At 39.1% G+C, this 24,415-nt stretch overlaps 1 protein-coding gene across 8 annotated transcripts in view; it reads left to right on the forward strand.

Moving 5' to 3' along the window:
- Window positions 1-10,958: 10,958 nt before the first annotated feature.
- CACNB2 (calcium voltage-gated channel auxiliary subunit beta 2) overlaps window positions 10,959-24,415 on the forward strand; it is a 254,983-nt gene continuing 241,526 nt past the window's right edge. For 6 of the 8 annotated variants that reach the window (XM_054057355.1, XM_054057361.1, XM_054057366.1 and 3 more), the window contains exons 1-2: window positions 10,960-11,171; window positions 22,458-22,550. In XM_054057355.1, coding sequence (XP_053913330.1) covers window positions 11,079-11,171; window positions 22,458-22,550 — 186 coding nt within the window. In that variant the 5' untranslated portion in view covers window positions 10,960-11,078. Of the gene's footprint in view, window positions 11,172-22,457; window positions 22,551-24,415 lie in introns of all 8 variants that reach the window. The other 2 variants (XM_054057359.1, XM_054057356.1) reach the window with 2 other exon arrangements.

The following is a 24,415-nucleotide window of genomic DNA, read 5'->3' on the forward strand; positions in this document are numbered from 1 at the left end:
GCTCTCACTGTTCCCTACTGCTTTCCTGTTATCCATGCTAGCTCACTTCAGCCATTGGTAGTGCAGATTTCTGGCTGCCTGGGGATGTGCCGTAAGGCACCTTTACACACTTAGCTAAACTGTATTGTCACAGTCCAGTTGTTGTTTCACAGCAGGTTCTCATTTACACTTGGCTTCAGAAAGCAGTGGTGTTTCAAAATCATTTTGAAGCCTGGCAGAAAGTGATGAAATAATTTGGTTTTCCAATTTGCAGCAATTCACTCTCAGCAAAGCCGCTGACTGATAAATATTTAACAATTCATATGGGCTTTTCTGCTAGAAATGTGAAGACGCAATTTGTCTGCAGATGTAAGTTATTCATAGTAGTAATGTCTTGGTATGTTTTTACAGAGAGCAACGTAAGTTGATAGAGAGGTTATGAAAATGCCTTTTGACAAGGCTGATACTTGATTATCATAGGTTCCATAGAGAAGTGTAGTTTCTTACAGACAAAGATACAAAGTAGTTTCAAAAATCACCTGTTGCTTGTCTGAAACACCTAACAAACAACAAAGGATGCCGATTGTACTTCTGCAGCAGGACAGGCTCTGGGCTTCATGCTTTCAGAAGACTTACAGTGCTGCTCCAACATCAGATGAAGAAGACAACTTTGTAGACACTACAGCCTGTCAGACTACGATCAATTCACATGTTAATGATGTGATTTCACTATTCCAAGCCTGGATGGCTAAGTAAAGACTAAAACAGTTTGGAAAAGATTTTATATTCTCTAGAAAACAATAGCTTTTCATCAAATAACAATTCTTCCTGTGCTTTCACTTTTTAAGTCTTGCAGACTTTTATTATTTTTACTCTATGAACAATTTTCTTTTTTATTTTTATTTTTTTTTTCCTTTTCTTTTACCAAACTTGGCCTTGGATCACAGGCAGCTCAACCTAGGCTATTGTTCTGTCACATATTTCTGTTGTGAGTTGGATTTTTTTTTGTTTGATAAGAAATTCAGATTCAATTTCCTCTAAAAGATGCTGTGCAGTGCCTCTGAAATTTAAGCTACTTCTGAAATACGATGTCTGATCTAAAAATGGGATTATTCTTATTAAATGTGATCTGAATTGATGTTTCACAGTAAAAAAAGCAAACCTGAAAAGCCCTGCTGGGGTACCAAGCGATCTCAGAGGCACTCAAGGCAACGGGCACCATATTTCTTTCTAGAGTTGCACCTGTGAACAAAGACTAGCTAAATTTTCCCCTGAGAAACGCTTACATGAATAATAAGATACACGTTATTTATCTGTCAGGAGGTTCCTGTAACAATTGCGCACGATCTACCCTAAAAGCAAGGTTCCTTGGGACTAGAAATGAGGGGAAGGTTAAATGTTAGTTTTGCAATTTAATGGTTAAATATTCCAAGAAGATGGGGAATTCCTGAGATTTGATTCCTGTTCTTAAAGGACATTTTAATTTATCCAATGCCTATTTTGGTTAAAAAGCCAGAACAGTCTCACCTTGGAAACATCTAACTGTTCTGCACTTCTGTTTCCTCAGCCATAAGTTATAATTTCACTGGCTTATTATATTATTATTTCTAATCAACCTTCAGATCTGTGGATGGTTTCTTGCACATAAATAAAATTATGTGAAAAAAGATTGCATTTAAATTATATAGTTCCAGACAATTAGAAAAATTAGTCATTCTATCAGACTTTCAGAATAATGAAAGCATTAAATGTACTGGAACATATACCTATTGTGCACGAAAGACATCTGTCTTAAAATTGTTTTTCCCTTTCTGGTTGAAGCATGATAGCAAATGTAGAAACTAGTGAATTTTCTTGCAAGGTATAGAATTTGGCTACGCAAATGAAGAGATTATGTATAAACACTATACTAGACTGTGGTAAATAAACTTTTATTGCAGTTGCAAACAGTAACATGGATGCTAATTAGCATTTATATAGATTGCTATTGCACAACGGCATACGTGCAACCCAAGAAAAACAGCAGAGACTCTGCTACATAGTGAATTGAGGGTGCAGTGTGGATTAGCATGTCTTTTGACAGCAGCATTTCATGACAAGCACTCATAAGCAGCATCTAATCTCTGTTTCTGAAGTCTCAGAGCAGGAGCGATATACAAAGTTTCTTCTGTTCTCACGTTCTTCATGTCCAGCCTGATACCTCAGCATGCACTCTGTTTGCATTGGTAATTGGTAAGAAAGGAGTGCGTTAACCGTTATTACAACGTTAACCTTGTTTATTTAGGGGAAAAAAAAAAAGAAGAGAGAGAGAGAAAGATTATCTAGCATACTTACACTGGCAGAAGTTCCTAGTAAAAGCACTTTTAGTTTACAGTAGTAGCTGAACAAATGCTGGAGTCAAACCAATATTGCTTCCAAAAGGAACCACACAGCAAATGAAGCTGGAATCACTGAATGGGTGATTACCTTCAGCTGGCCACTTTGCTGCTTTAGGACATTGTTGCCTCAGCAAAAGGGATGGCCAAATGGCTCTTTTACTTGTTGGATAACTATTGCACTCAACATATAAGCAAGAACCAAGAATTAATCTTGCTTTAAATTAGCATACTGCATTTGAAACAGAGGAGTTCAGGAGCTGACGTGAGCCACAGTTTGGCTGCAAACAGTTAAATTTTGGTCCTGACTATGTTACTGTGTTTACCGTCATTGTTTCCTTTCTACTGAGTGACATATATAGCAAAATTGAACAAAACAGTATTGTTTTTCCTCAAAGCATGCCATAGAGATTTTTTTTTTTGTAAAGAAAACAATCTCACAGTGGACTAAACTGCAAATCCCTGAGCATTTAATCATGAGATTCATGCTGATAAGTAATTCTTATGACATCGGTCATATTAATTATGCAAGTGGCCATTGTTAGGAGACTTAACTCTACTACACAGTGTTGGCTTTTCTCATGTGTTTGATCTATTCTAGATGTTTTGTGCCAGCCTGTAGAAACAAAACCATATTTTTCACTCTGCATAGAACAGTAGAAGAGCATTTGGAAGATATAAAAATAATTACTGCAGTAAATATTGAATTTGTTTGTACTAAGTGCTTTGGAATACTTGCATGAGGTAAGAATTGTTTTTTGCTTTTCTTAGCAAATTTTCCCCCCATTTCTCTATCTGAAAGTGGATGTCAGCAAATGAACAGGTGATCCTGCTGAGAGATGGCTTAACTAGAAAACCAACAAGATTAGACACTAATTTTGAAAATATCATGACTTCAGCAACCTTCACTTATGTCTTTCTGTAAGTCTAAAACCAAGTTAAATTAATGTAATATCAATATCCAGCATTACTTAAGCAATCTATGCTTTAAAATTGTCTCAACTAGTTATTTAGAGGGTTCTGAAATATATCCATCTCACTGAAGCCATATTGTTAGAAGAAAATAAGAGAGTTTGGTGATGCAGTTTATCTGCTTTGCCAGCTCTACATTGATCCAGTCATGGGGAAACATGGAAGATGCAACAACAGATTTAGAAGACATTTATTTTTGTGGTAGGGTAATCCAAGTATCAACTGCAAAAATTTAAGATGTATCTTATTTTACACATTCTTTTTTAATATTGTCATTGGCTAACATGACACTCAATACTTCTGTCCTTATTGACTCCTTATACAGAACCAGTCCACAGCAATAAATGCTTTCAATATGCTTGCTGTTATAGTAAGTATTGGTTCAGGTCTTCATGAGCTATGAGTGAATAAACAGATGTATATTTAAGGAAAAAATATTACTATAGACTATATTTAAGGAAAAAGGAAAAAAAAAAAGAAAGAAAACAGCTGAATGAAATTGGTTTGAATATTGCTCAAACAAAGGCTGTAAAACCTCATCCTGAATCTATTTTGTTCTCAGGAAAAAACATTTAATGTACAGAAAAATTACTAATTACCAGGGACAATGATCCACTTCTGTTCTTGAGGAGGAAAGTTCTTAAGGCTTTCCTCATTATCACTGCCCAAAATATATTTTTCTTCCTATTGTGCTAGAATGAAAGCAAAAACTCTCCACATATCTTTCTTTGTAGAATTAGGGCTTTGGCTAACAGGCTGCTGCTTTAGTATTTGTTGCCATGGAGCTGCCTCTGCCTATTGAATTCACCTGGGCAGACTTCACATGGCACACTGAAGTTGATTCTGTCTGTCACTAACAGGTGTCTTCAGTGACCACAGGATTTCATAAAGGCAATAAGGGAAAGCAAGTCCTGTTCAGATTTCCTTTCAAGGGATTGTTTTAAGTAAAATTAAAGGCTCATTTTTAGATTGGATGGTTTGTGAGATTATTGATGGTCTGACATTTTCCCTTTGGAAGGACTTTGTCATTATCATTCTTTGCTGCCTTTTCAGAAATGTCCATTCAGGACACCAATCCAAGAGCAGATGTGGATGTGTCTTACCACAGCTTTCACCAGGAGCAGCAGCTTCTGTGCTACCCAGCAGGGGTAATATGACATTGTTTGATTCCTAATACGCTGGGTGTCACAGGCTTGGACACCAAAACATTAGCTGCTGATTTTTAATAGATACATAATTTAAACGCTGATCCTTTCCTATTGTTGTTATGAGTATAATTCCATCATGCAAAAAAAATGTTATGTCTATTTCAAGCTACTTTTCCTATAAAACAGATCAGGGCAAAATTGAAGGAAAATTTGTTTTCTTAACATCTAAGATACCAAGAAACTATCTATAACATGTCATAGAAAGTACTGGAGAGTGTGTATTAAAATGGTTTCAAACCCATGGTTTCAAAATAATATTAAGGTATCTATTTAGATACAAAATGTAGAGTAAATCTGCTTGATACTTGTCACAATTTTCTTCTCTGCACATATCTAGGAACAAAATGTTGCTATTAGTCTTCTGGCATTTTTTTTTCCTGCAGAAGTCATATGGGATAGCATTGCGATGTTACAAGAAAAATCTATCACCTCAGCACAAACTCTGTTCTTAGGTTTACAAAGGACACTTGAAGGACAGTTATCTTAATAATATGTAGGGCAGCACAGAATCAGAGGGGAAGATGGTGAAGTCTTGTGCATTGTTTCATGTTTCAGGTGGACAAATGTTGCTCACAGAATTTTACACTGGAAATAGATAAGATGGCTTTGATAGCAGTTAATTGACTGTGCCTAATACAGAATTTACATTCATGTATTAATGCGACTGCTGATATCTTAATTTTCAGACTGATTTTTCTTATGAAACTCAAGGGCTGCTAAAGCTTTATTGAAAATTGCTTTCTCTACAAATGAGAACTTCAATTTTTGTTAAAGATTGAGGGGCAGTTGAATAGAAGAAGCTTAGCAGTATGGGAGAATAAGGAAGGAAAAACAAAAACTTGAAGACTTGTCTATCCTCATCCTCTTTTTTTTCTGCATTAAACTCAAAGTACTTACCAAAAATTACTTTTCAGAAGCCAAACCAACGTTATTCTGCAGTAATGTTTTCAAAACTGACCATGGTTGCAGTTTGATGTTTATGGCTAAGCTGCTCCAAGGTCTGGTGTGCTGCCAGGAAGGAATTCCTGCAACCCTGCTCTAAGCTACATATTTGTGCTGTTCTCCCCTTCCCATTTCACCCTGGCAGTTGCATTTACCAGACTTCATGGTAAGATGGCTCATGGAGATAATACATCAGAGAATTAACCCTTTGGAAAGGTAACTTTTGTGCTACATTTTGCTTTTAATTCTTGAATGGAGTCCCTTATGCTCAGAGAAGCACAAGTGGCATGCAGTGGAGGATCAGGTTAGTGCAGCCAAGGCAAAGAGGGAAGGCAAATGCTCACTGTTAAAATTGACTTGATGGTAACGTGGAGCTGTGCCATCAGCGATCTGTGCTTCAGATCCATGCACATAGAAATCTGCAAAGAATTCGTAAACATTTAGGCGTATTAACTCTGCCAACTGCCTTGGCAGATGATGAGTTAACTGTCAACCATATTTGATGGTTATGCAATCCTCACAGAGATTCGAGGCTGTCATTGTCTTTTCTTACACCATTTATTGTGCATGAAGTTTTGCTGTGGTGCCACAAACAAGTGATTGTTGGATGGAAAAAGAAAGTCTTCCCGAAAGGAGAAAAGCCCAAGCTGAGCACAAGGCTTAAAGAAGGGTAAAGGAAAGGCCACCCTCAAGGAGCTGAGATGAGCTAGGATGCCGTCCTTGGACACAGGCTGCATGGTCTGTTAAAAGCTGTCTCTCATGTCACAGGCTGAGTGTATTTGTGGGTGAGAGTGCTATAAAGCCTTTTTATGCTCTTGTGATTCAAGTATTTAATAATAAGAAAGCAATAATGCTATAAATAGGAACACCCTAGTTGGTAAGGACTGGGGATGCAAAAGGAGATACGTGGTCTCAGTTATGACAGAAGAAATAAAAAGGAAAGAAAATATCAACCGAAATCAGTAACTTGTGCAGAAGTGCTTAATCAAACACCAACTTTGTATACAACCACCACTGACAAAATTGCCTCTTGCAAAGTGAACAGCTTGCGAGCCAGAGAGTGCCTTTTTTGGTCACGTTTTGCAAAGCGGCTGAAAACATGTTCTTAGTAGGTGTTGTGGCTTTTGCAAGTATTGTGAGCCTTCCTGAGTATTAAAAGCATTTTCGCCAGGGTTTGTATATTGCTTATATCTTCCATCATGCAGAAACCTTGCTCCTTCCAACCCTGTTCCGTCCTCCTCCTCCCCCCCATCCCCCCCAAGTATGTTGTAACAATATCAGTCAAGGTTTTGCTGCATGGCACCTATATCCTGCAGAATAAAGCATAATAAACATGAACTGGAAGAACAGATCAGTTCATTAAAACCAGCCAGCCGGTGTTGTGCTTTGATACAGACTGATAATAGATTCATAAGTGAGCCTGTCTGGAGTGGATTTGTTCAGACTTGTCGTGTGAAAGATAAAGTACAAAAATAAGAGGAATCTCTTTAGTTTGATATGTGATAGCCAGACTCCAGTTTATCACTAGAGAAGAAAATGAACTATGTCTGTTCGGAGATAACTAAATCCAGATAACTGAGTGAATTCTTGTTTTCACAGTATTGAATTTTCAGCTACAACGTATTTTAAGCAGGAGGTAGCACAGATTAATAGATGGCCAGCACTTCTTTTTAACTGATATTCCTACATAAATTCGATGTATCAAGGCTTTAAACATATGCTCAATTAAAAGTATTTTAGTAGCTTCTTAAGAGTCATTGTAAGCTCAACGGCCTATATTTATGCAAGTTTTTAATTACCTACCTTGGCATTAAGTTATTAGCTTTTAACTGCATTTATAGAAATATTAGCCAAACATCCCAGACCTATTTTTGCATATTTAAGTGATGTTTATAGAAAACATCAATCCTGTACTCACTGTACATGCGTGCAAAGTTTAGGATACAGTGCAGGCACCACATTCTTATACTGGTGGTAAAGGACAACTAAACATTCACAGTGATACAGTGCTCCTCACTCTAAAAGAACATCTAATCTCTCATACAATAAAAAAGCTGGTTTTTTGATACCCAGATCTGGTTATCTCCTACGTTAGCGTAAGATTTTGGGGCTCTTCTTTGGAAAGAAAAGCAAAACCAGAACCAAACCCACAAAACAGTGTATTTTTCCTTCTGCTCTTCGAACATTTACATGTTTAGAAAAATCCAAATAAGCATGCGCAACAGCTTTCCATTGCAGATAAAAGCGTAAAAAAATCTAGCATAGTGGCCTTCTGATGAGAAGTGGTTAGGGCATAGGAGGGTGTTTTCCCCTTGAGAAAGAACAAGCAATTTAGAATCTCTGCATATTGTTTTTATACATTGACCCTTATCCTGAAGCAGATGTGGCATGTGTATGTGCTCAGCTGCACACCGCAAGGTTAGGGAACTCTGTTCAATTTCTAAACAAAAGAGGTGAAATAGAATAAGATACTTACAACTGTTTTTCTAAGCTAATTGTCTAGCTTTACATTACATCAAGGCAATGAATGATAATTATTACTAAAGAACAGTTGGGTAGAATATTTTTTCTTGGGAAGAAAAACAAAATAATATTCCTAGAAATATGGAGGTGACAAGTCGGGGGGGTGGGTGGTGGTGGTGGTGTCTTTTTAGAAACAACTGTACAACACTACTGCTATATTTTACTACTTTTTTAAAGTCAGTGAGTTCCCTTTTGTTTATTTGTGCCTCAAAAACTTCTTTCCTGAGTCCCTGCTTTCTAAAGCCCCTCTATGTGTGTTTATAAACAAGGAAAATCACTACCTTTATCTTTTTATAAAGGAAATAAAACAAAACATAGTAAATCTAGAAGACTTGGCAAACAAACAAACAAAAAAATTTCATGTGGTATATCCAAGCTCTAATTTCAACACAGATGCATAACTTACGGTTTTAGAAACCGTAATACTTCCAAAAATGAGCTCTACTTCTTTTAAAGAATTATATACTTGAGAAAAAACACCAGCCTGTGTTATTTATATAATCTTTACAAACTGAAAAGTTCAGCAAGCAAGATGAAGGAGCCCTATTACATGACTAAAAACTTCCAATCCCTTCTCTGCATGATAAAGAATAGGCCATCTCTGGTGGATGCCTGCAAATTTACCTAGTAAATATACTGAGTCACAGTGAATCGAAGTGCCCTTCATAAAGAATGCCTTGAAACAGAAGGATAAACAGTTCCAAAGCTGTAAAGGTGCTAGAAGTCAAAGCCAACATCTTTCAATAACAATGCCTCACTTAGCAATAATTAACAGGAATCCTGTGTTTAGGTTGTTTTGTAAATCTTTATTTACATTCCTTCCTTAATTATTATGATGGTCACAAAAAATAATTCCATTAAAATAACCTAATTTGGAAGTGACAATGAAATAACTACTTCAAGGCCTGTATTAGAAGGAGAAGTATGCATTCTGCCCACCAAACATGTAAAAAGGAAATACCTTTTTGGTTATAGCCAGTAAGAGAATATCCAGGCTCTAGTAGCATTGTAGTTTCAAGATTATTCAGCACCTCTACTGAACAGTTTGAATTAAATGTAAACATGCAAATTACATTTTTCTTACTTAAAATTAAGGTTCTGTTTGGCCATAGTCAACAACCTGGAGAAAATTCTAGATATTATTTTTCAATACTATGACAAATTTTCAAAATGAAATGTGAAACTTCTTGGAAAAGTAAAAGTTCTCTAACTCCTTCAAACCCCTGAGCAAGCCCACTTGCAGAGAAAGTCAATTCCTTCACAGAACATGGGTATTCTCACTCTTTGTATGAGAAAATCTATAGAGGTAAGCTAAAAATAGGAAATTTATTAGCTGTTATGAAAAATGAGACAAATCTATCACACAACTGGAAGAAAGCTTGAAAGTACTTCACAGTATCACAGAATCTTTTAGGTTGGAGAAGATCTTTAAGATCATTGAGTTCAATCGTAAACCAAACACTGCCAAGTCCATCATTAAACCATGTCCCTAAGTGCCACGTCTACACATCTTTTAAATACCTCCAGGGATGGTGACTCAACCACTTCCCTGGACATACTGTTCCAGTGCTTGACAACCCCTTCAGGGAACTAATATTTACCAATATCTAATCCAAACTTTCCCTGGCACAACTTGAGGTCATTTCCTCTCATCCTATCACTTGCGAGAAGAGACCAAAACCCATCTCTCTACAACTTTTCAGGTAGTTGCAAAAAGCCTCCCTCAGCCTCCTTTTCTACCAACAGCCTGTTTCCTCAGCCGCTCTTCGTAAGACTTGCACTCCAGACCCTCCACCAGCTTCACTGCCCTTCTTTGCACACACTCCAGCACCTCAATGTCTTTCTTGTACCGAGGGGCCCAAAACTGAACACAGTATTCGAGGTGTGGCCTCACCAATGCTGAGCACAGGGGGATGATCACTCCCCTAATCCTGCTGGCCACACTATTCCTGATACAAGCCAGGATGATGTTGGCCTTCTTGGCCACCTGGGCACACTGCTGGCTCATTTTCAGCTGGCTATCAACCAGCACACCGGCTCCTTTTCCACCAGGAAGCTTTCCAGCCATTTATCCCCAAGCCTGTAAGAGTTCTTGAAGCTGAATTGGTTTCTTTTGCTGGTTTTGGTTCGCTGCCTTCTTTGCCTGTGTGTGACTGTTACAATGGTCTTGGTAATGGTTGTATTTTTCAGTGTATGACGCTAGGCCACTCAGAGTTTCTGTACTTATTTTTCACTATTTACAGTCAACTGACAAGAGAGTTCACCAACAACCACAGAAGTTTCCCTCTCTGTTGCACGGAGCACAGCTAGATCCAATCCAAAGACGACAACAAGAGATAACAAGTCTTCCTCTACAAAATCTTCTCTGACAACAAGGACCTGCCTGTTTTGTGCTTATAAGGTCAGAAGATTTAGTCTCTGTCGGGACAGTCTTAAAGTTGGGTCTTGTTTCCAAGAAATGAGCGATAGTCTCATGGGTGGAGGGTGATCTTCCCGGCTCAAGTTTTGAATAATTCTGTCAAAAGCCTCCTGTGAGGTACACCACAACGAGATGGAAACTGCCCTGCTAAGGGCTGTATAAAGCGCATAATAGGCTCCGTCTCATTTCCTAGCTAGGAATAGCCGATACGTGCTGAGACGAGAATCCCCAAGAAGTTCAGGAAGAAACCCTATCGACCAGGCAGACCTGTGGAACTTCCCTCTGGAAGGTGCGGGGTCGTTCACCAAACCCAACCCTTCCCCCCGGCCCGGCTCCGAGCCGCGGGCAGGGCGCACGGCCGGGCTGCGGGAGGGACGCTCCGGCACCCGCTGCCCAAACCGCACGGCGCGGAGCCGTCTGGCACAGCCGCTTCCCGAGAAGCCGGTGACGGCAGCCGCGAGCCACCGCCGCGGCTCCCCCGGCCGCGCAGCCGCCGCCCCCGCCCGGCGGGGATGCAGGCACCGCCCCGCGCCCGCCGCCCGCTCGCTGCTGGGAGCGCCGCTCGCTGTCCGCGCCCGCCGGCAGCAGGGCCGAGCCGCCGCCCGCTCCCCCGGCATGGCCGGGCGCTGAGGGGCGCCCCGCCGCCCGCCCTCCTCGCCAATGGTCCAGAGCGACATGTCCAAATCGCCTCCCAGCCCGGCGCAGGAGGTGCAGATGGAGCTGCTGGACAACCCCCTGCCCGCGGCGGCGCAGGTACCGCGGGGAGCGGGGAGGGGGCTGCGGGACCTCCCCGTGCCCAACCTCGGGTCCCCCCGTCCTCGACTTCGGGTCCGCGTCCTCGGGAAAGTTTGACGGCTCTGCTAAGGCACCCGAACCGCCTGTCCCGCTCCCCCCCCCGGGTGCTGTTTAATTAACGCGCGCGGTGGGATGCTCAGTGCCACGGGAGCTCGGTGGTCTAAAGAACCTTGTTATCTGGAGGGTGGGTGTATAAGAATACGAGGCTATTAAGGTGCTCTTCCGTGCATGTGTTACCCCCAGGTCGCGGCTGTTTTTCCCTGCTCTAGCAACCTGTTGTATCCGTACCTGATGCGCACCGCGCGCTGCGAAGCCTTCCTCCTCTGTTCCACTGTCTGTGCCGATGAGGAAGGGCGATGCACGCCGCTTCTCGAGCAGGATTTTTTTGGGGAGGCTGAAAGTATTGTGCACGCTGCCGATTTAAGCTGCTCGATGACCGTGCAGAAGGTGGCTGTACAGTCCTCTCCGAAATCTGAACAGCTGGTCCGTGTGCACTGCGTTCGGGTGGATGGATGAAGAAAGGGAGGCAGGGTATGGATGTTTGGACGTTTGGTAAAGAGTTTATATTTTGAAAGGTGATTCCTGTTTAATATATGAATGTTGCATAATATCTTCAAGTTTGCAATAGTTGGCTACAAAGACTTACGGTGCTATTTTTAAAGCCGGTAGAAGGGTGGTAAAATCTGGTTGTGTGCATTTTAAATTACAAACATGCGTCTTGTTAGGACAGAGTGGCTTTTTTTTCCTTTTGGGATGGCAGGTTTTATTGCTGATGCCAAAGCTGTGTCTGGTGCTTTATTTTATTTGAGAAGGTGGTCTGGTTTCATTGAAGAGGTGCTCGATTTCCAGAGGAAAATGCTGTCAGTCTGTCAAAAGACTTGCTAATTGATCTTTACTTGCTGGCGACCAGTGACAGCAGAACAAAATCCAGGCACTGAAACAGAGACTAGGTTAAGCTAAAAAAGAAAAAGTATCTCTTTGGATGTGAATTTGACTGCAGCATCCAAGTGCAGAACAGACGTTTCAGTAGAGCCATATGCTTTGCCAGCTTCTCCAGAAGCTGTGGCAAGGAAACTAATTTCTGACCTACAAATCTCTCCCTTTTTGTCTCTTTTCAGCCCTAAGCACAGAATTGCCTACTGTCCAATCATATGGTGCTTTTCTGCTGTGGACAAATGTCAAATACTGATCATAAAATTGATTTTCATCCCTCCTTTTAACTAGGCATAAAGAACCTCTATTTAGAGAGGAAAGATAGTTTGCTAACCACCCACATTATTTACATTTCAGGTAAAGTACTTGTGTTCTGTTTTGATTTCCAAACACTCACAGCCAAAAAGATCTGCTTTTTACAGTAGTAATAATGCAGCTTTTTAGTTCAGGGAATATTTTTCAGTTTTCGAAACCAAAGCTATTACCCAAAACGATAATCATATCTTTCTCCATAGATACACGTTGTAGTCATACATAAAGCTTTGGTGTAGAGAAAATAAGATTGTGGAAGCAAAAGGGTTCTTTGAATAATAATGTTAATTAATTCCTTAGCATGCCCCACATTGAGAGACAATTATTCTCATTTGAATTTTTGCTCCATTAACATGATTTCCAAAAAATCAATATTGTAAGATCTTGTTGCTTTAGAACATACGGTGAGAAGAAGAGGCTTAATGAGAACATGGGAATCATCAAGTAGATTGCCTACAGGTACTTCAGTAATGACCACTGCTCTCTTTTGTACTGAGGTATTTGAGTATCTGTACTAGAAACATATCATGCCAAGTAATGCGTCAGGAAAAAAAAAAACAAACCCAACATGTGAGCTTATGGAGTGATATCACTTCTGAAAATATACTCTCTGAAGTACTACTTCTGGGAATTATGACTTAGCGCAATATAATTGAAGAACCTTTGTAGAGTTGTAAGAAGACTTGAAATTTCTCTTATCCAAGAACTTTACCTTTGCAAAGCTGAAGATTTCTTTTAACCTGGCTGTACATCCTGATCGATATCTTGGATCGTGCCTGTCCATTGATCTTGGCCAAAGTTGTCACCACTTGGCAGGGGAGTGAATGTAGCTAGCAGTCTGGAAGTAATTACTTTTAAATGGTAGTTAAATATGTGAAATATTCCTAGATAGCTTCTGTGTAAAATCTGTTTCTTATTTTCATAATGCATTTTCCTAACAAGATATAAAGTCCCTTTAGTTGTTGATTGTGATGACTATATTGTACTCTCAATGGGAATATCTTTGCAATTGGGACAAGCCTTTTGTCTGTTATTCCGTATTATGTAAAATTCTGTGGCTTTTAGGTCCATATTATTGTAAAAACATAGTATTAAGTACTCACTGTGATCCTAGTCCGGATGGAGTTGCAGTATAATTTCAGATGTCCAGTTTTATACAGATGAATGCACATGCTAACAGTTACGGTATGGAGTTATTTACAACATCCAGGTATATGTCAGTGCAAAGTGTTAGTTTTAGGTGTGGCCTTTTTGTAATCAGCCTTTGATTTTGTGAAACCGTAAACCAAGCTGACTCAGTTCAAATGCATCAGTGTTTGATGAACAGAATTGTTTCTTTAAAAGACCAACTGCACGCCTTTTTTTAATTCTCGATCTCAATAACCTCTCAATTCTAGGAAGTTGAATTAGTAGCGTATTCAATTTCATAATCTTAATTAACCTAGATGCTGTGCCGATTTGTTTATAATATATTATAACATAGCATATTAATGCCTTTCATAGTAACTCTTGGCCTCTCTTCCCCTCTTTTCCCTCCCTCCCGTGTAATTTTTTTCTGATCCTACTTCAAAGTCAGTTTCCAGAAATCATTAGATTCAATTTCTGTTGCGATTTTCTCATCATAAAGCTTCCTGTGTTGTGTCATAGGAACAGTCAGAGCAAATCAGATCAGAAAATTATAGGAGAGGTTTCAAAGAAAACGTAGTGAAACCTCTTATCAAGCAACTACAGACTACCTTATGGAGGGATCTCTTATCCCGGATGATTTCTTCACTATTCCCCAATATTATTTTCCTCCTGTTCTTTATCTTGCCTCCTTATGCATCATCTGTCAATGCAGGTCCTAACAGCCTGACACGTTTTAAATGAAAATGGTTCTCTTCTTCATTATTTTCTTCAGCTCTTTTGCTTGCATTTAGATTTCCTCTGTGCCCTGATACTGTTAAGTGCTTCCCCGTTCCAAGTCTAAAGGCTTCATCATCCCAGCAGTGCTTGGCACCAGCTGGTTGAGTTGCACTGCTGAAGGTAAAAGGCAGGATGGAGTTAAGGACAGGCTTGTTCAGTTTTCCTTTTTCATTGACCACAGTTGATGTTACTGTGAGTTTTAGAGTAATGTAAATTTCAGAGTAACTTGAAAATATCAGCTTAGTTGTTTGGCCCTAGTACTGACGTCCTTCCTGGGTTGTATAGCAACATCCCTTTCACTGCCTGTCTTGTGGCAATGAGAAATGGAAAGAATAGCTGGAGATTTCTTCTCTGCCAATTAATCACACTGCCCTGTGCTGCTCTCTTTCAGCCAAGTGGATTTATCAAAATTCATACTCTGTTTACCTATTCTTCAAATAAACATTTTGCAACAGTGTATTTCCCAGTAGTAACTTTTAAGAATACTTTGTAAGTGATAAACAGACAAAATTTGTATCTCTTTGATTGCTTATATAATAAGGATAACAGTTCACTGTAGAGGCATGGAGGGTCTTACTCTCTTCTGGCAGCATCCCTAGAAGCCTGATCCAATGTGGCAGCAGCATTGAAGAGCATATACAAATGAAGAAGAGATGAAATCCAACTCCATTCATTGGACTTTCTCATGGCCCTGAGCAATAGATAGTGTTTTCTCTGCTGATGTGGTGACCTCTTTTCAGTGTTGTACTTCTTGCTGACAAAAACAAATTTTAGTAGTCCTTCAGTGAAGAAAGGTTTCAGCTGTTGCTTTTCTGTGATTCTTCTCTGCTCTTCAAGTTTATTTTGCATTGACCTGAACTTTTATCAGTAATAGGTAATCTTGTATGTTCATGTCTTCCAGAGACACTTATTTGCCACTTGGATATTATACATCATCAGAATATATGAGCTAAAGTAATTGTTTCTTACATTCTCCTATAGTGTAAAATCCCTTTAAAGCAATTCAGCTGTTTCAGTCTTAACTTATTTGCATATCTGGTAACCATCTTCTAGAGGCAATCTCTGTTTTGTTCCTGGTTTGTCTCTAGGTTTATAATTTCAAACTGTTATGGATGAAAAGTTCCTGTGCTCTTCCATGGCTGGCTCCTCTGGAGTCTCAGTTACTTTTCTTCTGCTTCTTTTAGTCGGTTATTTCCCGTGCCGGGATAGAAGAGTTTCAAAATAACACAAAGCAGCCAAAATTACATCCCTGCCCTCCAAGGGCTTGCCTTAAGTCTCTGTTGGCAGGGCAGCAGACCCTTAGCAGAAGGAAGCTTGGCTGTTGCTCCCTGCAAATGTCTATCTGTCTTAGAATCAGGCTTTCTGTTTACTTGTGTAAGAGAAATACGGAAATCCATGGAGAGCAGGTGGGGAGGTGCAGGCATATGGCCTTCTACTGCAATTGCCAATCTAAAAAGGCTGCAGAAGGCACAGTAGGATTTGGGCATGAGCTTCAACACCTTCTGCTGTTGTGTGCTCCTCTTTTGCTGAGTTGCAAGCAGACATCTTCATCACTGGTGTTAAGAAGAGATGTGCAGCATATGTGCATCGGGGTGATTTTTAAGCCACTAGGAAGGAGAAGAGCAGGCCAAATCCCCTACTTTGTGTCTGGCAGGTGGAAACTGCCAGGTGACCTGGTCTGAGGCCAGGGTGAGTGCATTGGGAGATGGCTTAGAAGCGTACGAACTGGTTAGAATTGGGTTATTTCTAGCTGCACTATTGGCAAGGCTTTATAAAAGGCCAGCAGAAAAGCGCATCAAAGATTTAACCCTGTTATAGATTCCTTAGTAGAAATGAGTTTTCTTTTTTTATGGGAGAAAAAGGAGCGTCTGTCAAATACTTATTTTTGGATTATGTATGCAAGTTTGGATAAATAAGTTATTTGTGGAAGGTTTTTTGTTTGTTTGGATGGATTTGGGTTTTTTTTTTTTGTGTAGGCGGAGGATATTATAAAAGGGCTGCAGAATGAATTTAGCAAACTCATCACTGTAGCTTGTGTGAACTTGATGACTGTATATAGAGATCCTTAATTTGATAGAATTACTGAAAGGAAGCCTTGTCTTTTCTGAATTGTGCCCTGATAGCAAATGTTCTTTGTTTGAATAAATCCAGGGTTTGAGACCTAAACTTGGGATTCTATATTGCTGTGGAGACTTGACTGTGCTCCTCAGGCAACTTTTTCACTGAAGGTGTGTCACAGGGCTGCACTTGTGTTGACCATATAGGATGACCTGAAACCCTGGCCATCAGACAGAGGCAAGCCAGGATATATTGCTGCGTCTAGCATTGCCCTGTTGTCCCCATTCCCATAGTGGAATGGAGCTGTGGAGTGCTGAGAAGCTTGTCACCAAGGTCTATGTGCATCTTCCAGCCCTTGGCTGTACTGTCAGAAGGCTGACCTTCCCTCCTTTATGAGATTAGCATGATTTGTAGTGCAAAGTTCAAAAACACTCATGTCTCTTTTTGTAGCTGACCCTTTATATCCAAAGTCATGCGGTTTGTGCTGTTTGACTGTGAGGTGGGGGTCTGCAGTTAGGCAGCTGAAGCTGGAGGCTACGCTACCCAGTAGCTGGGGGCTCTCCTTTCCGAGTGGTCATCACTGACCAGAGAGGGCTCAGGAGGTCTGACCTACTCTGTTACCTTGTTGAAATTAATTACATTAATTAAAGTGGCAATGGCTTATTCGTCTAAGAGGTAGATGAAGTTGGATATGCATGTTTTGCACTGTCCTGGTGTGCTATTCTCTGTCTGAGACATGGATATTTTTAAGGTTTTTTTTTCTTTCAAAGCTTTTATATGGAAGGAAAAATTCTTAAGGAACTTTCTAATTTCTGACTTTTCTACCAATTCCCTAATCCTTCAGGGGGTCACTCTTTAACTTCAGGTATTGTTTTGATTCTTGTAATTGGTCATTTGTTCGTCTGAGATCATTTAAGCTTCATTCCAGCTCTGAATTTCTATTTTCTGGTTTTGTTCTCTTCAGTTCTTTTCTTGCATTTTGAGATCTTACTTGACATCAGTGACTCAGCTCCCTAAATCTTCCGCACCTTTCCTTCATTCATTGAATGAGACCAGTAGGCAAGTTTTTGAGGGTTTATCTTTGCCACCTGTCATCTGTCTCAGTGGCCTGTGCTATTTTCTCTATTATAATTAGTAAACGTTCAGGCTCACCCTGTGTATAGTCCTCATCTCTGCTTTGATATAAAATATCATTGGATTGGTTACTGGTGAAGGGCGTTTTAAGACTCGTGCTGAAGATCAGTTCCCTGGCTGTAGATAGATGTTCATTAAAATGTTTTATATTCCTTCTTCCGTATGACAGTATTTTGCTTACAGGGATAAACTATGCCTTTTCCTTGTCATGCATGTTAGAGGATTAAATGTTACGGATGCATGCTTTTCATGTGTTGAGGCAGAACCTCGTTAAAATTAAAGGATTTCACTGAGGGACATTGATCTCATCTGCTTGCAATAATGAATAATTGCATGTGAAACTGTTAATTATCAGGCAACTGCTATGCATGCCTCTAATGCTTCATGTGATTCCCATATTTCATTTGGTTACACAGGTTGAATAAAGGTTGCACAATGTACTTTCACACCAGAGTTAGAAAGCAGAGTCTTTCTTTACTTTATTAAGACTTTGTTGATGAAATGTTTTCCCAAGATTAATTTGGCAGGGATTTGGTTTTGGGTTTTGTTTTTTTTTAAAAGTTTCATATTGTCTGCTGGGTATTTTAAGAAGCTGTAGAACATAAATGCATGTTGTGTTTCTCATCTCTGGCAACTGAGCCAATTTTAAAATAACTTCACACATCTGACTAATAAACCAAGACGCAGTTAGATCCTGTAAACACTTACATGTATACATAACTTTATTTGTGTAAGATGTTCTGCTGAAATCTAGCGAGAATGTTTCTGTCAGCAAATTTTTATATAAACAGGTTTGTTGGCAGGGCTGGAGTTGGTTGTATTAAAATTAGCTGGGGCAAATGAGGGTATGCCATAGGCAGCTGGTTATGCAGGGTTTCAAGATTGTTATCATTGGGCACCGTATATTGGGTTGTGGAGACATTTGGTCCCTTATGGTTGTTCTGTTAGGCACAGCTACTGTATAGGTTGAGAATGGCTGCTTTTGCTGGCCAGTGTCCTCACATCATGATACAACCCTTTATTTTTAGCTACTTAATTGCCACCAAGTGCTGCACAGATCACAGATAAGGCATCTAATTTTAATATGAAAATCACAGAAACATACTGAGTTCATTGCTAAAAATATTTCTTTTTTTTTCCCCCAGAATTGAAAATAACTATTAGAATATTTTATCTATTTATCTATTTATTTTGTACAAAGGTCTTGTTCTCACATTAAGCTTCTATGGAAAAAATACACTCAAAGAACCCAAGCATAATGAACATGACAGTATGAGTATTCATGATGCTCCACATGACAGGGATAGTTAATAATTTTTTAAAATATGTAAGTTTCTGTTTTGTTTATAGAAGACATCTCATTTTTAGAAGAAAGTTTTGAGCACTTCTGACTGTGGGAATAAACTGAAAAGACTTGGCAGAAAAATGTAATTCCAGATTAGTATCCTTGGAAATAATAAAAGTAGTTATCAATTCCCACTTTTCCCACGTGCCAAAATTGTCCTCCTTTCCGCTGATTCAGAATCAGTTTGTGTACAGCAGCAACTGTAAAAGTGACTTTCCCTACACTGTGTAGCCATAGCCATCTGTCATGTCCACTGTTTGTTTGTATGTAAAGTTAGTATTTAGCTTGTGCTGCTCAATAGTTTCCACTTGTATAAGAGTAGAACAAAAACATGCATGCTGCAAAAAACCGCAAACTGAAAAATCAATGTGAGTTTCAGTCTGAGATGCATTTGCTGTGTGATTTTTGTCCGAAATAAATGTTTTAATTGTTGCTACGCAGGTAGAGAAGCATGCATTTTATCTGTGCTTGTAACGCGTTTTTATTGTGCTTGAATGTGTTTAATCTTTGCTCGAAACACAGTACCTCCTTTGCCTTTGTAGTAATTTTTTCTGTTATAAAACTGAACATTATGATTCTGGAAATAAAATAAATGTTGTGGAAACTGGATTCAAACACAAAACTGTGACTATGAAAGAGAATATATGTACCTTTTTTCCCCTAATATCTCATTGGGGATTATATTATACTATACGGTACTTTATTTATGAAATTGCCTAGATAGTGTAATCCTTCTGTGGATACTTTATATTCTCGAGCTTGAGTGTTACAAATTCTTTATTTTTTGTAACTGTATTTCCAGATTCTTTCACAAAAGTTGGAGAAAAGAAATTATGTTGGCACGTAATTATAGCCAGTTGCCCCAATAAGAACTATTCTTGAATGGTAAATTTTGATTTAAGGATGTTGTTCCTTTTGAAGACAGTTACTGATGTCATAATTACTTTTTATTTATTTTGGGTACCTTTATATTATACTATATTATATGGAAAAAGACGATTCTTATAGAACGGTCTATTCTAACAGAAACTGGGGAATGTTTTGAATAATGTGCTCATAACAGTGTTTCCTATCTATTTTTTCTGCTTGATCTATGAAGAACTTTCCATTATCAAAAAGTTTGATTACCAAAGATCCCTTTTAGAAATGCAACTATATAAAATCATTCCTCATTCATTTTTTTGTGACCTACTGTGTTACAGTTCTAGACTCATGAGGAAGTCCTGTTTTCATCCCCAGAAATGATAGCATGCTGATTTTTAAATACTGACCAATATGGGTCGTATTGATTCATGTGCCTTTCAGAAACTTCTTACATGGCTTTTTTACAGTTTTATGAACTTCATATGAATTTGGCAAAATATCTTTCCCACAAATCTGTATTTTGAGGGAAAATAATTGTTTTTCTCATAAGTTGTTATTAGTTCAGTAACATAAAAGAGATTATTTTTGCTGTGAATCAGTGTCAGGCTGACAGATCTATTGTTACTTGAGTCATTCTCTCTAAAAGATTGGTATAATATTAGATTTCAGCCAATGCTCTGAACTTGCCCAGAATCCACATTTCTGGTCCATATACAGCCTGAGCTTGTTGTCTTGCATCTCATGGTGGCAAGTTGCTTGGAGTTGTCAATTTGAGAAATGATGTGAAGTTAGTAGTGGCTATCTGCTACCCTCCTCAGTCACTCTTAGATTGCAAAATATTCCATCATAGTTACCATATGTGTTATTGCTAAGAGCTACAGCTTGAATTTTGAAGTCGTGATCTTAAAAATCTGCCAGCATGAGTTTTAAGTGCATCCCCAAGCATGTGCTGGAGCCCCCCCCTTCCCTACTTATGGGACTCAGACCCAAAGCTCAGCGCAGTGCTCTGAAAATCACCCAAGTTCAGGGAAGGACACATTTTGTGCACCCAGGCAGAATTTTATCCTGGGGTTTGCTGTATCAGGGCAAGGTTGTCAGGGGTGTTGTGTTGTAACACATGCACAACCACGTTCTCCAATAGTCTGATCATAATTTTCTCATCACGCCTAAACCCAGGAATGACATCAGCTTATGGCCAAGGTCAACAGCATGATGCGGATGCATAGATTTGGAATCCTAGGGAATAATACTAGATAAAGAATATGACTTATTACTGTAATATTTTTAGATATCAGCACACTAGTACCTTATTATCAAGAAGTTTTGTTGTTCTATATTTTAAGAGAACAGTGAGATTTCTGTAAAGAAATATTTATTCTTCAGAGAAATATTGTGAGATAGTGTGGGGTTGGATATGAAATGACTTTCTGAAAATTTAGCATGTAGGTGATGGAAACTGTTTGGTTTTGTGTTGTTTTTGGTTTCTTTTCTCCTGAATTATCGTGGAACTCTAAAGCTCAGTGCTGAATGCAAGATGAGAGCTGAGATTGGGAACAGACTAAGGCAGACCTTGGAAGTGAAGACAAAGACCCTGTTTATTGCAGGAAACTGTGAGAGGTATTTAAAGACAGGAGACTTGATCCAGAGAGATGGATTAGTAAAATGACCTTTATAGCAGCATGTGATGAGTGAAGAAAAAAAATTGCATTAATCAACCTCAAGGAAAATAATGTTTGAAGTAGTCGTGATGTAAGTTTAGATGAATTTGAACAATGTGGTTATATAGGAAGGGCTGTCTCTTAATGTAGTTGTGCAGAACAAATCTGTGAGATTTTGCTATACCTGGGAGGGATGCTCTGGGAAGGATCTGAGGTGGTGTCATGGCACAGTTTACAGGCACCACAAAAAGAAGTGATTGCAAATAACATAGTTTTAGACTCCTTCATGTTTTTTGAAATTTGTTTGATGATATTTATTGATGGACCATAGTCATCACACAGAACAAATAGATTTTTGGGGGGAGGGGCTGGGCCATTTGCTGTGTTTCTAAATTGTAGTTTAATATTTGCTTCAGCCAACAATTGCTTTCTCATGGTATTTTTTTGATTGCCAAGTAGATAAAAGCAATGACTTTCTTTTTAGTTTCATATTATCCTTTTTCCATTTACATGTCTATTCCTTTATTTGTTGTTATACTGCTTTTACTTACTTCAACATTTTTTTTAAATATTATTATAAATTCTTCCTTGATTGTAAGATTTTATCTGAATAAACAAGTTGTTGGTCACTTCTTGCCATTTCATGTTCCTTCAGCTGACTTAGCTCATAGCTGTGAGGTACTGGAGACCGCTCCAGTATCTCCTTTACTAGCTTGTTTATATAAACTAGCTGCAAGAAAACGCTGTGCTTTTTAAATCGTTGTGACTTGAGTGAATGACACTATAGCTATACAAGTCTATAAATGCTTCTCCAACCTAAGTGTGAATAAAACCCAAAACATTCAGGGCTCAATTGGCCAAGAACCCATTGTTCCATCAGTTCCTAACTGAATGTGTGCTTATTAATGCTTATTAGTGGACACAAAGCTGATCATCTGAATCCCTACTAGCCTAGGCAAAATAGGGAATGCATGTACTGAAAGCTTTCTGTGCAACACAAACTAATGCTTTTTCTCTGATCTTTTTTTTCCCCAGTCGTACGGTAAAGGGGCAAGAAGAAAAAACCGATTTAAAGGATCAGATGGAAGTACATCTTCTGACACTACCTCTAACAGTTTTGTTCGTCAGGTAAGTGTTTTTCAGCTTTGGAGACTAGATAACTTGCTGATGTTAATGTTGAAGTAATTTTTTTTGGTAAATTGTCAAATCAAAGAGTGATATTGTAGGCTAAGAAATAGTAGAAGTCTCTGCCAGCACAGTGAAAAATATTTGGTTGCTATTGTTTTGAACTTGGCAGAAAAATACTTTTTCATTTCTTGTTCATTGCCATGTATAGTAGTTTTCATTATTTTTGTTACTCTAATGTGGTCAGGTGATTAAAGCTGGAGGAGGAGAGTGCCTAAAGTGGCAATGTTTGTGAGAAAGCATCAAAGCCCTACCAGTCTTCAGGGTTTTCCCACTTAAAATAGTGCTGTGTGAGGCAGTGTTAGTTTAGATGCTTTCCTCCCACATCCCAGTGTTATTTCAAGGCATGGGTTGGAAGGAAAATCCCTGGCAGCATTTGTCCCCATTGCGCTGATGCTGAAAGGCTTGTAGAGGGTGGAGTGGTGCCGGAGGCTCCCATGACTCCTGCCTATGCATCTCCCTATGAGGGAGAGACCCAAGTGGAGCCTCGTGGGGAACCCACCTGTGTGGGTTCTTGGAAGACAGCTCAAACTGGCCAACAGAATTGACAAAAAATGTGTGGAAGGGTATCCAGAGGTCAGTGTGGTCTTTGGCTGTGAAACAGTGCTACAGATGCTGTGCTTTTCTGGAAGGAGAGTGCGTTTTGCTGTGCTTGTGGTTGACAACAACTTTGAGAGCATGAAGTGTACCCAGAGGATCACGGTGACTGCACCGGTGCAGAGTCTGAAATACAGTTCTTCATGCTCAGTTAATTTAAGCTGTGGTTTTGCAAATGTAGACTTTGCCGTCTTTTTGGAGGGATTTTGGGATCTGGGAATTTTCATTGCAGAGTGTTTGTTTTTGCCATAAGCAGACGCCAGAGCTCCTTGACTGGCTTGTGTTGCACATTCCTCTGTCTCAAAACTTTAATGGCTTCGCTGCTCGCATTATACACACCTTCTATTTGCAAAATTATTCTACTTTGTCCTATTGTGATCATGTTAGCAGGTTTTGTGATAGGCTGGTATTTGATAAAGTCAAGTCTCTATCGCATTTCAGTGCTTGTTGGACATGTGTGAAATATTAATTGATCATGGGAGTTTTTCAGTGGCAGTAAACAATATTGAGGTAGAAACCCTGGATAAATAAATTACTTATTTGTGGCATTTTGTCCTGTTTAAAAATACTCTGGAAAAAGCAGCCCAGATACTCTTTGGGAGCAGCAGCAAGATCTCCCAGTTTCAAAGAATCATTGTCATTCAAGGAATCATTCAAAAAATCTGTGTTGATGTTTTCCTTAGCTCTTTGCGGACGTTGAATTCAGCATGGAACATTTTTAACAGAGTATTAGTGTTTATTTTACACTGGCCACACACGGTTCTTTGTCTTTCTTGTTTACCTAAATGACGTCTGAAGTTGGTTTCAAGTATCTTTTCTTACTGTCATGGGCAAAGCAGGACAAAGAGGATGGAGTGCTTGATGGAATGTCATCAAACTTTGTACAGATGTTGAGGTGGACTCCGGTAGTCGTCAAGATCTCATTGGCTCTAGAGACTCTGGGGCATGATTTATCAAATCTTAAAAACAGATATAAAAAAATAGAGTTGGTGAGCTACAATCTAAATAAGACCTAAAGTGTCAGTATCAGCTGTCAAGGGAGCATAGAGTGAGACTACCTCAAATCTAGATTTTTACAGAAGATATTTATATATTTCCCTGAAATAAATCCAAATTTAGTAGTTACTCGAGTGATATAATACGAAGGACTGAATGGTAAAGTAAGTATCTGTGAAAAAACCAGATTTAATAGATTGCTGAAGCAAAACTTA

This window comes from Cuculus canorus, chromosome 2 (genome assembly GCF_017976375.1).
Source record: "Cuculus canorus isolate bCucCan1 chromosome 2, bCucCan1.pri, whole genome shotgun sequence".
In the NCBI taxonomy this organism is placed as follows: Eukaryota; Metazoa; Chordata; class Aves; order Cuculiformes; family Cuculidae; genus Cuculus; species Cuculus canorus.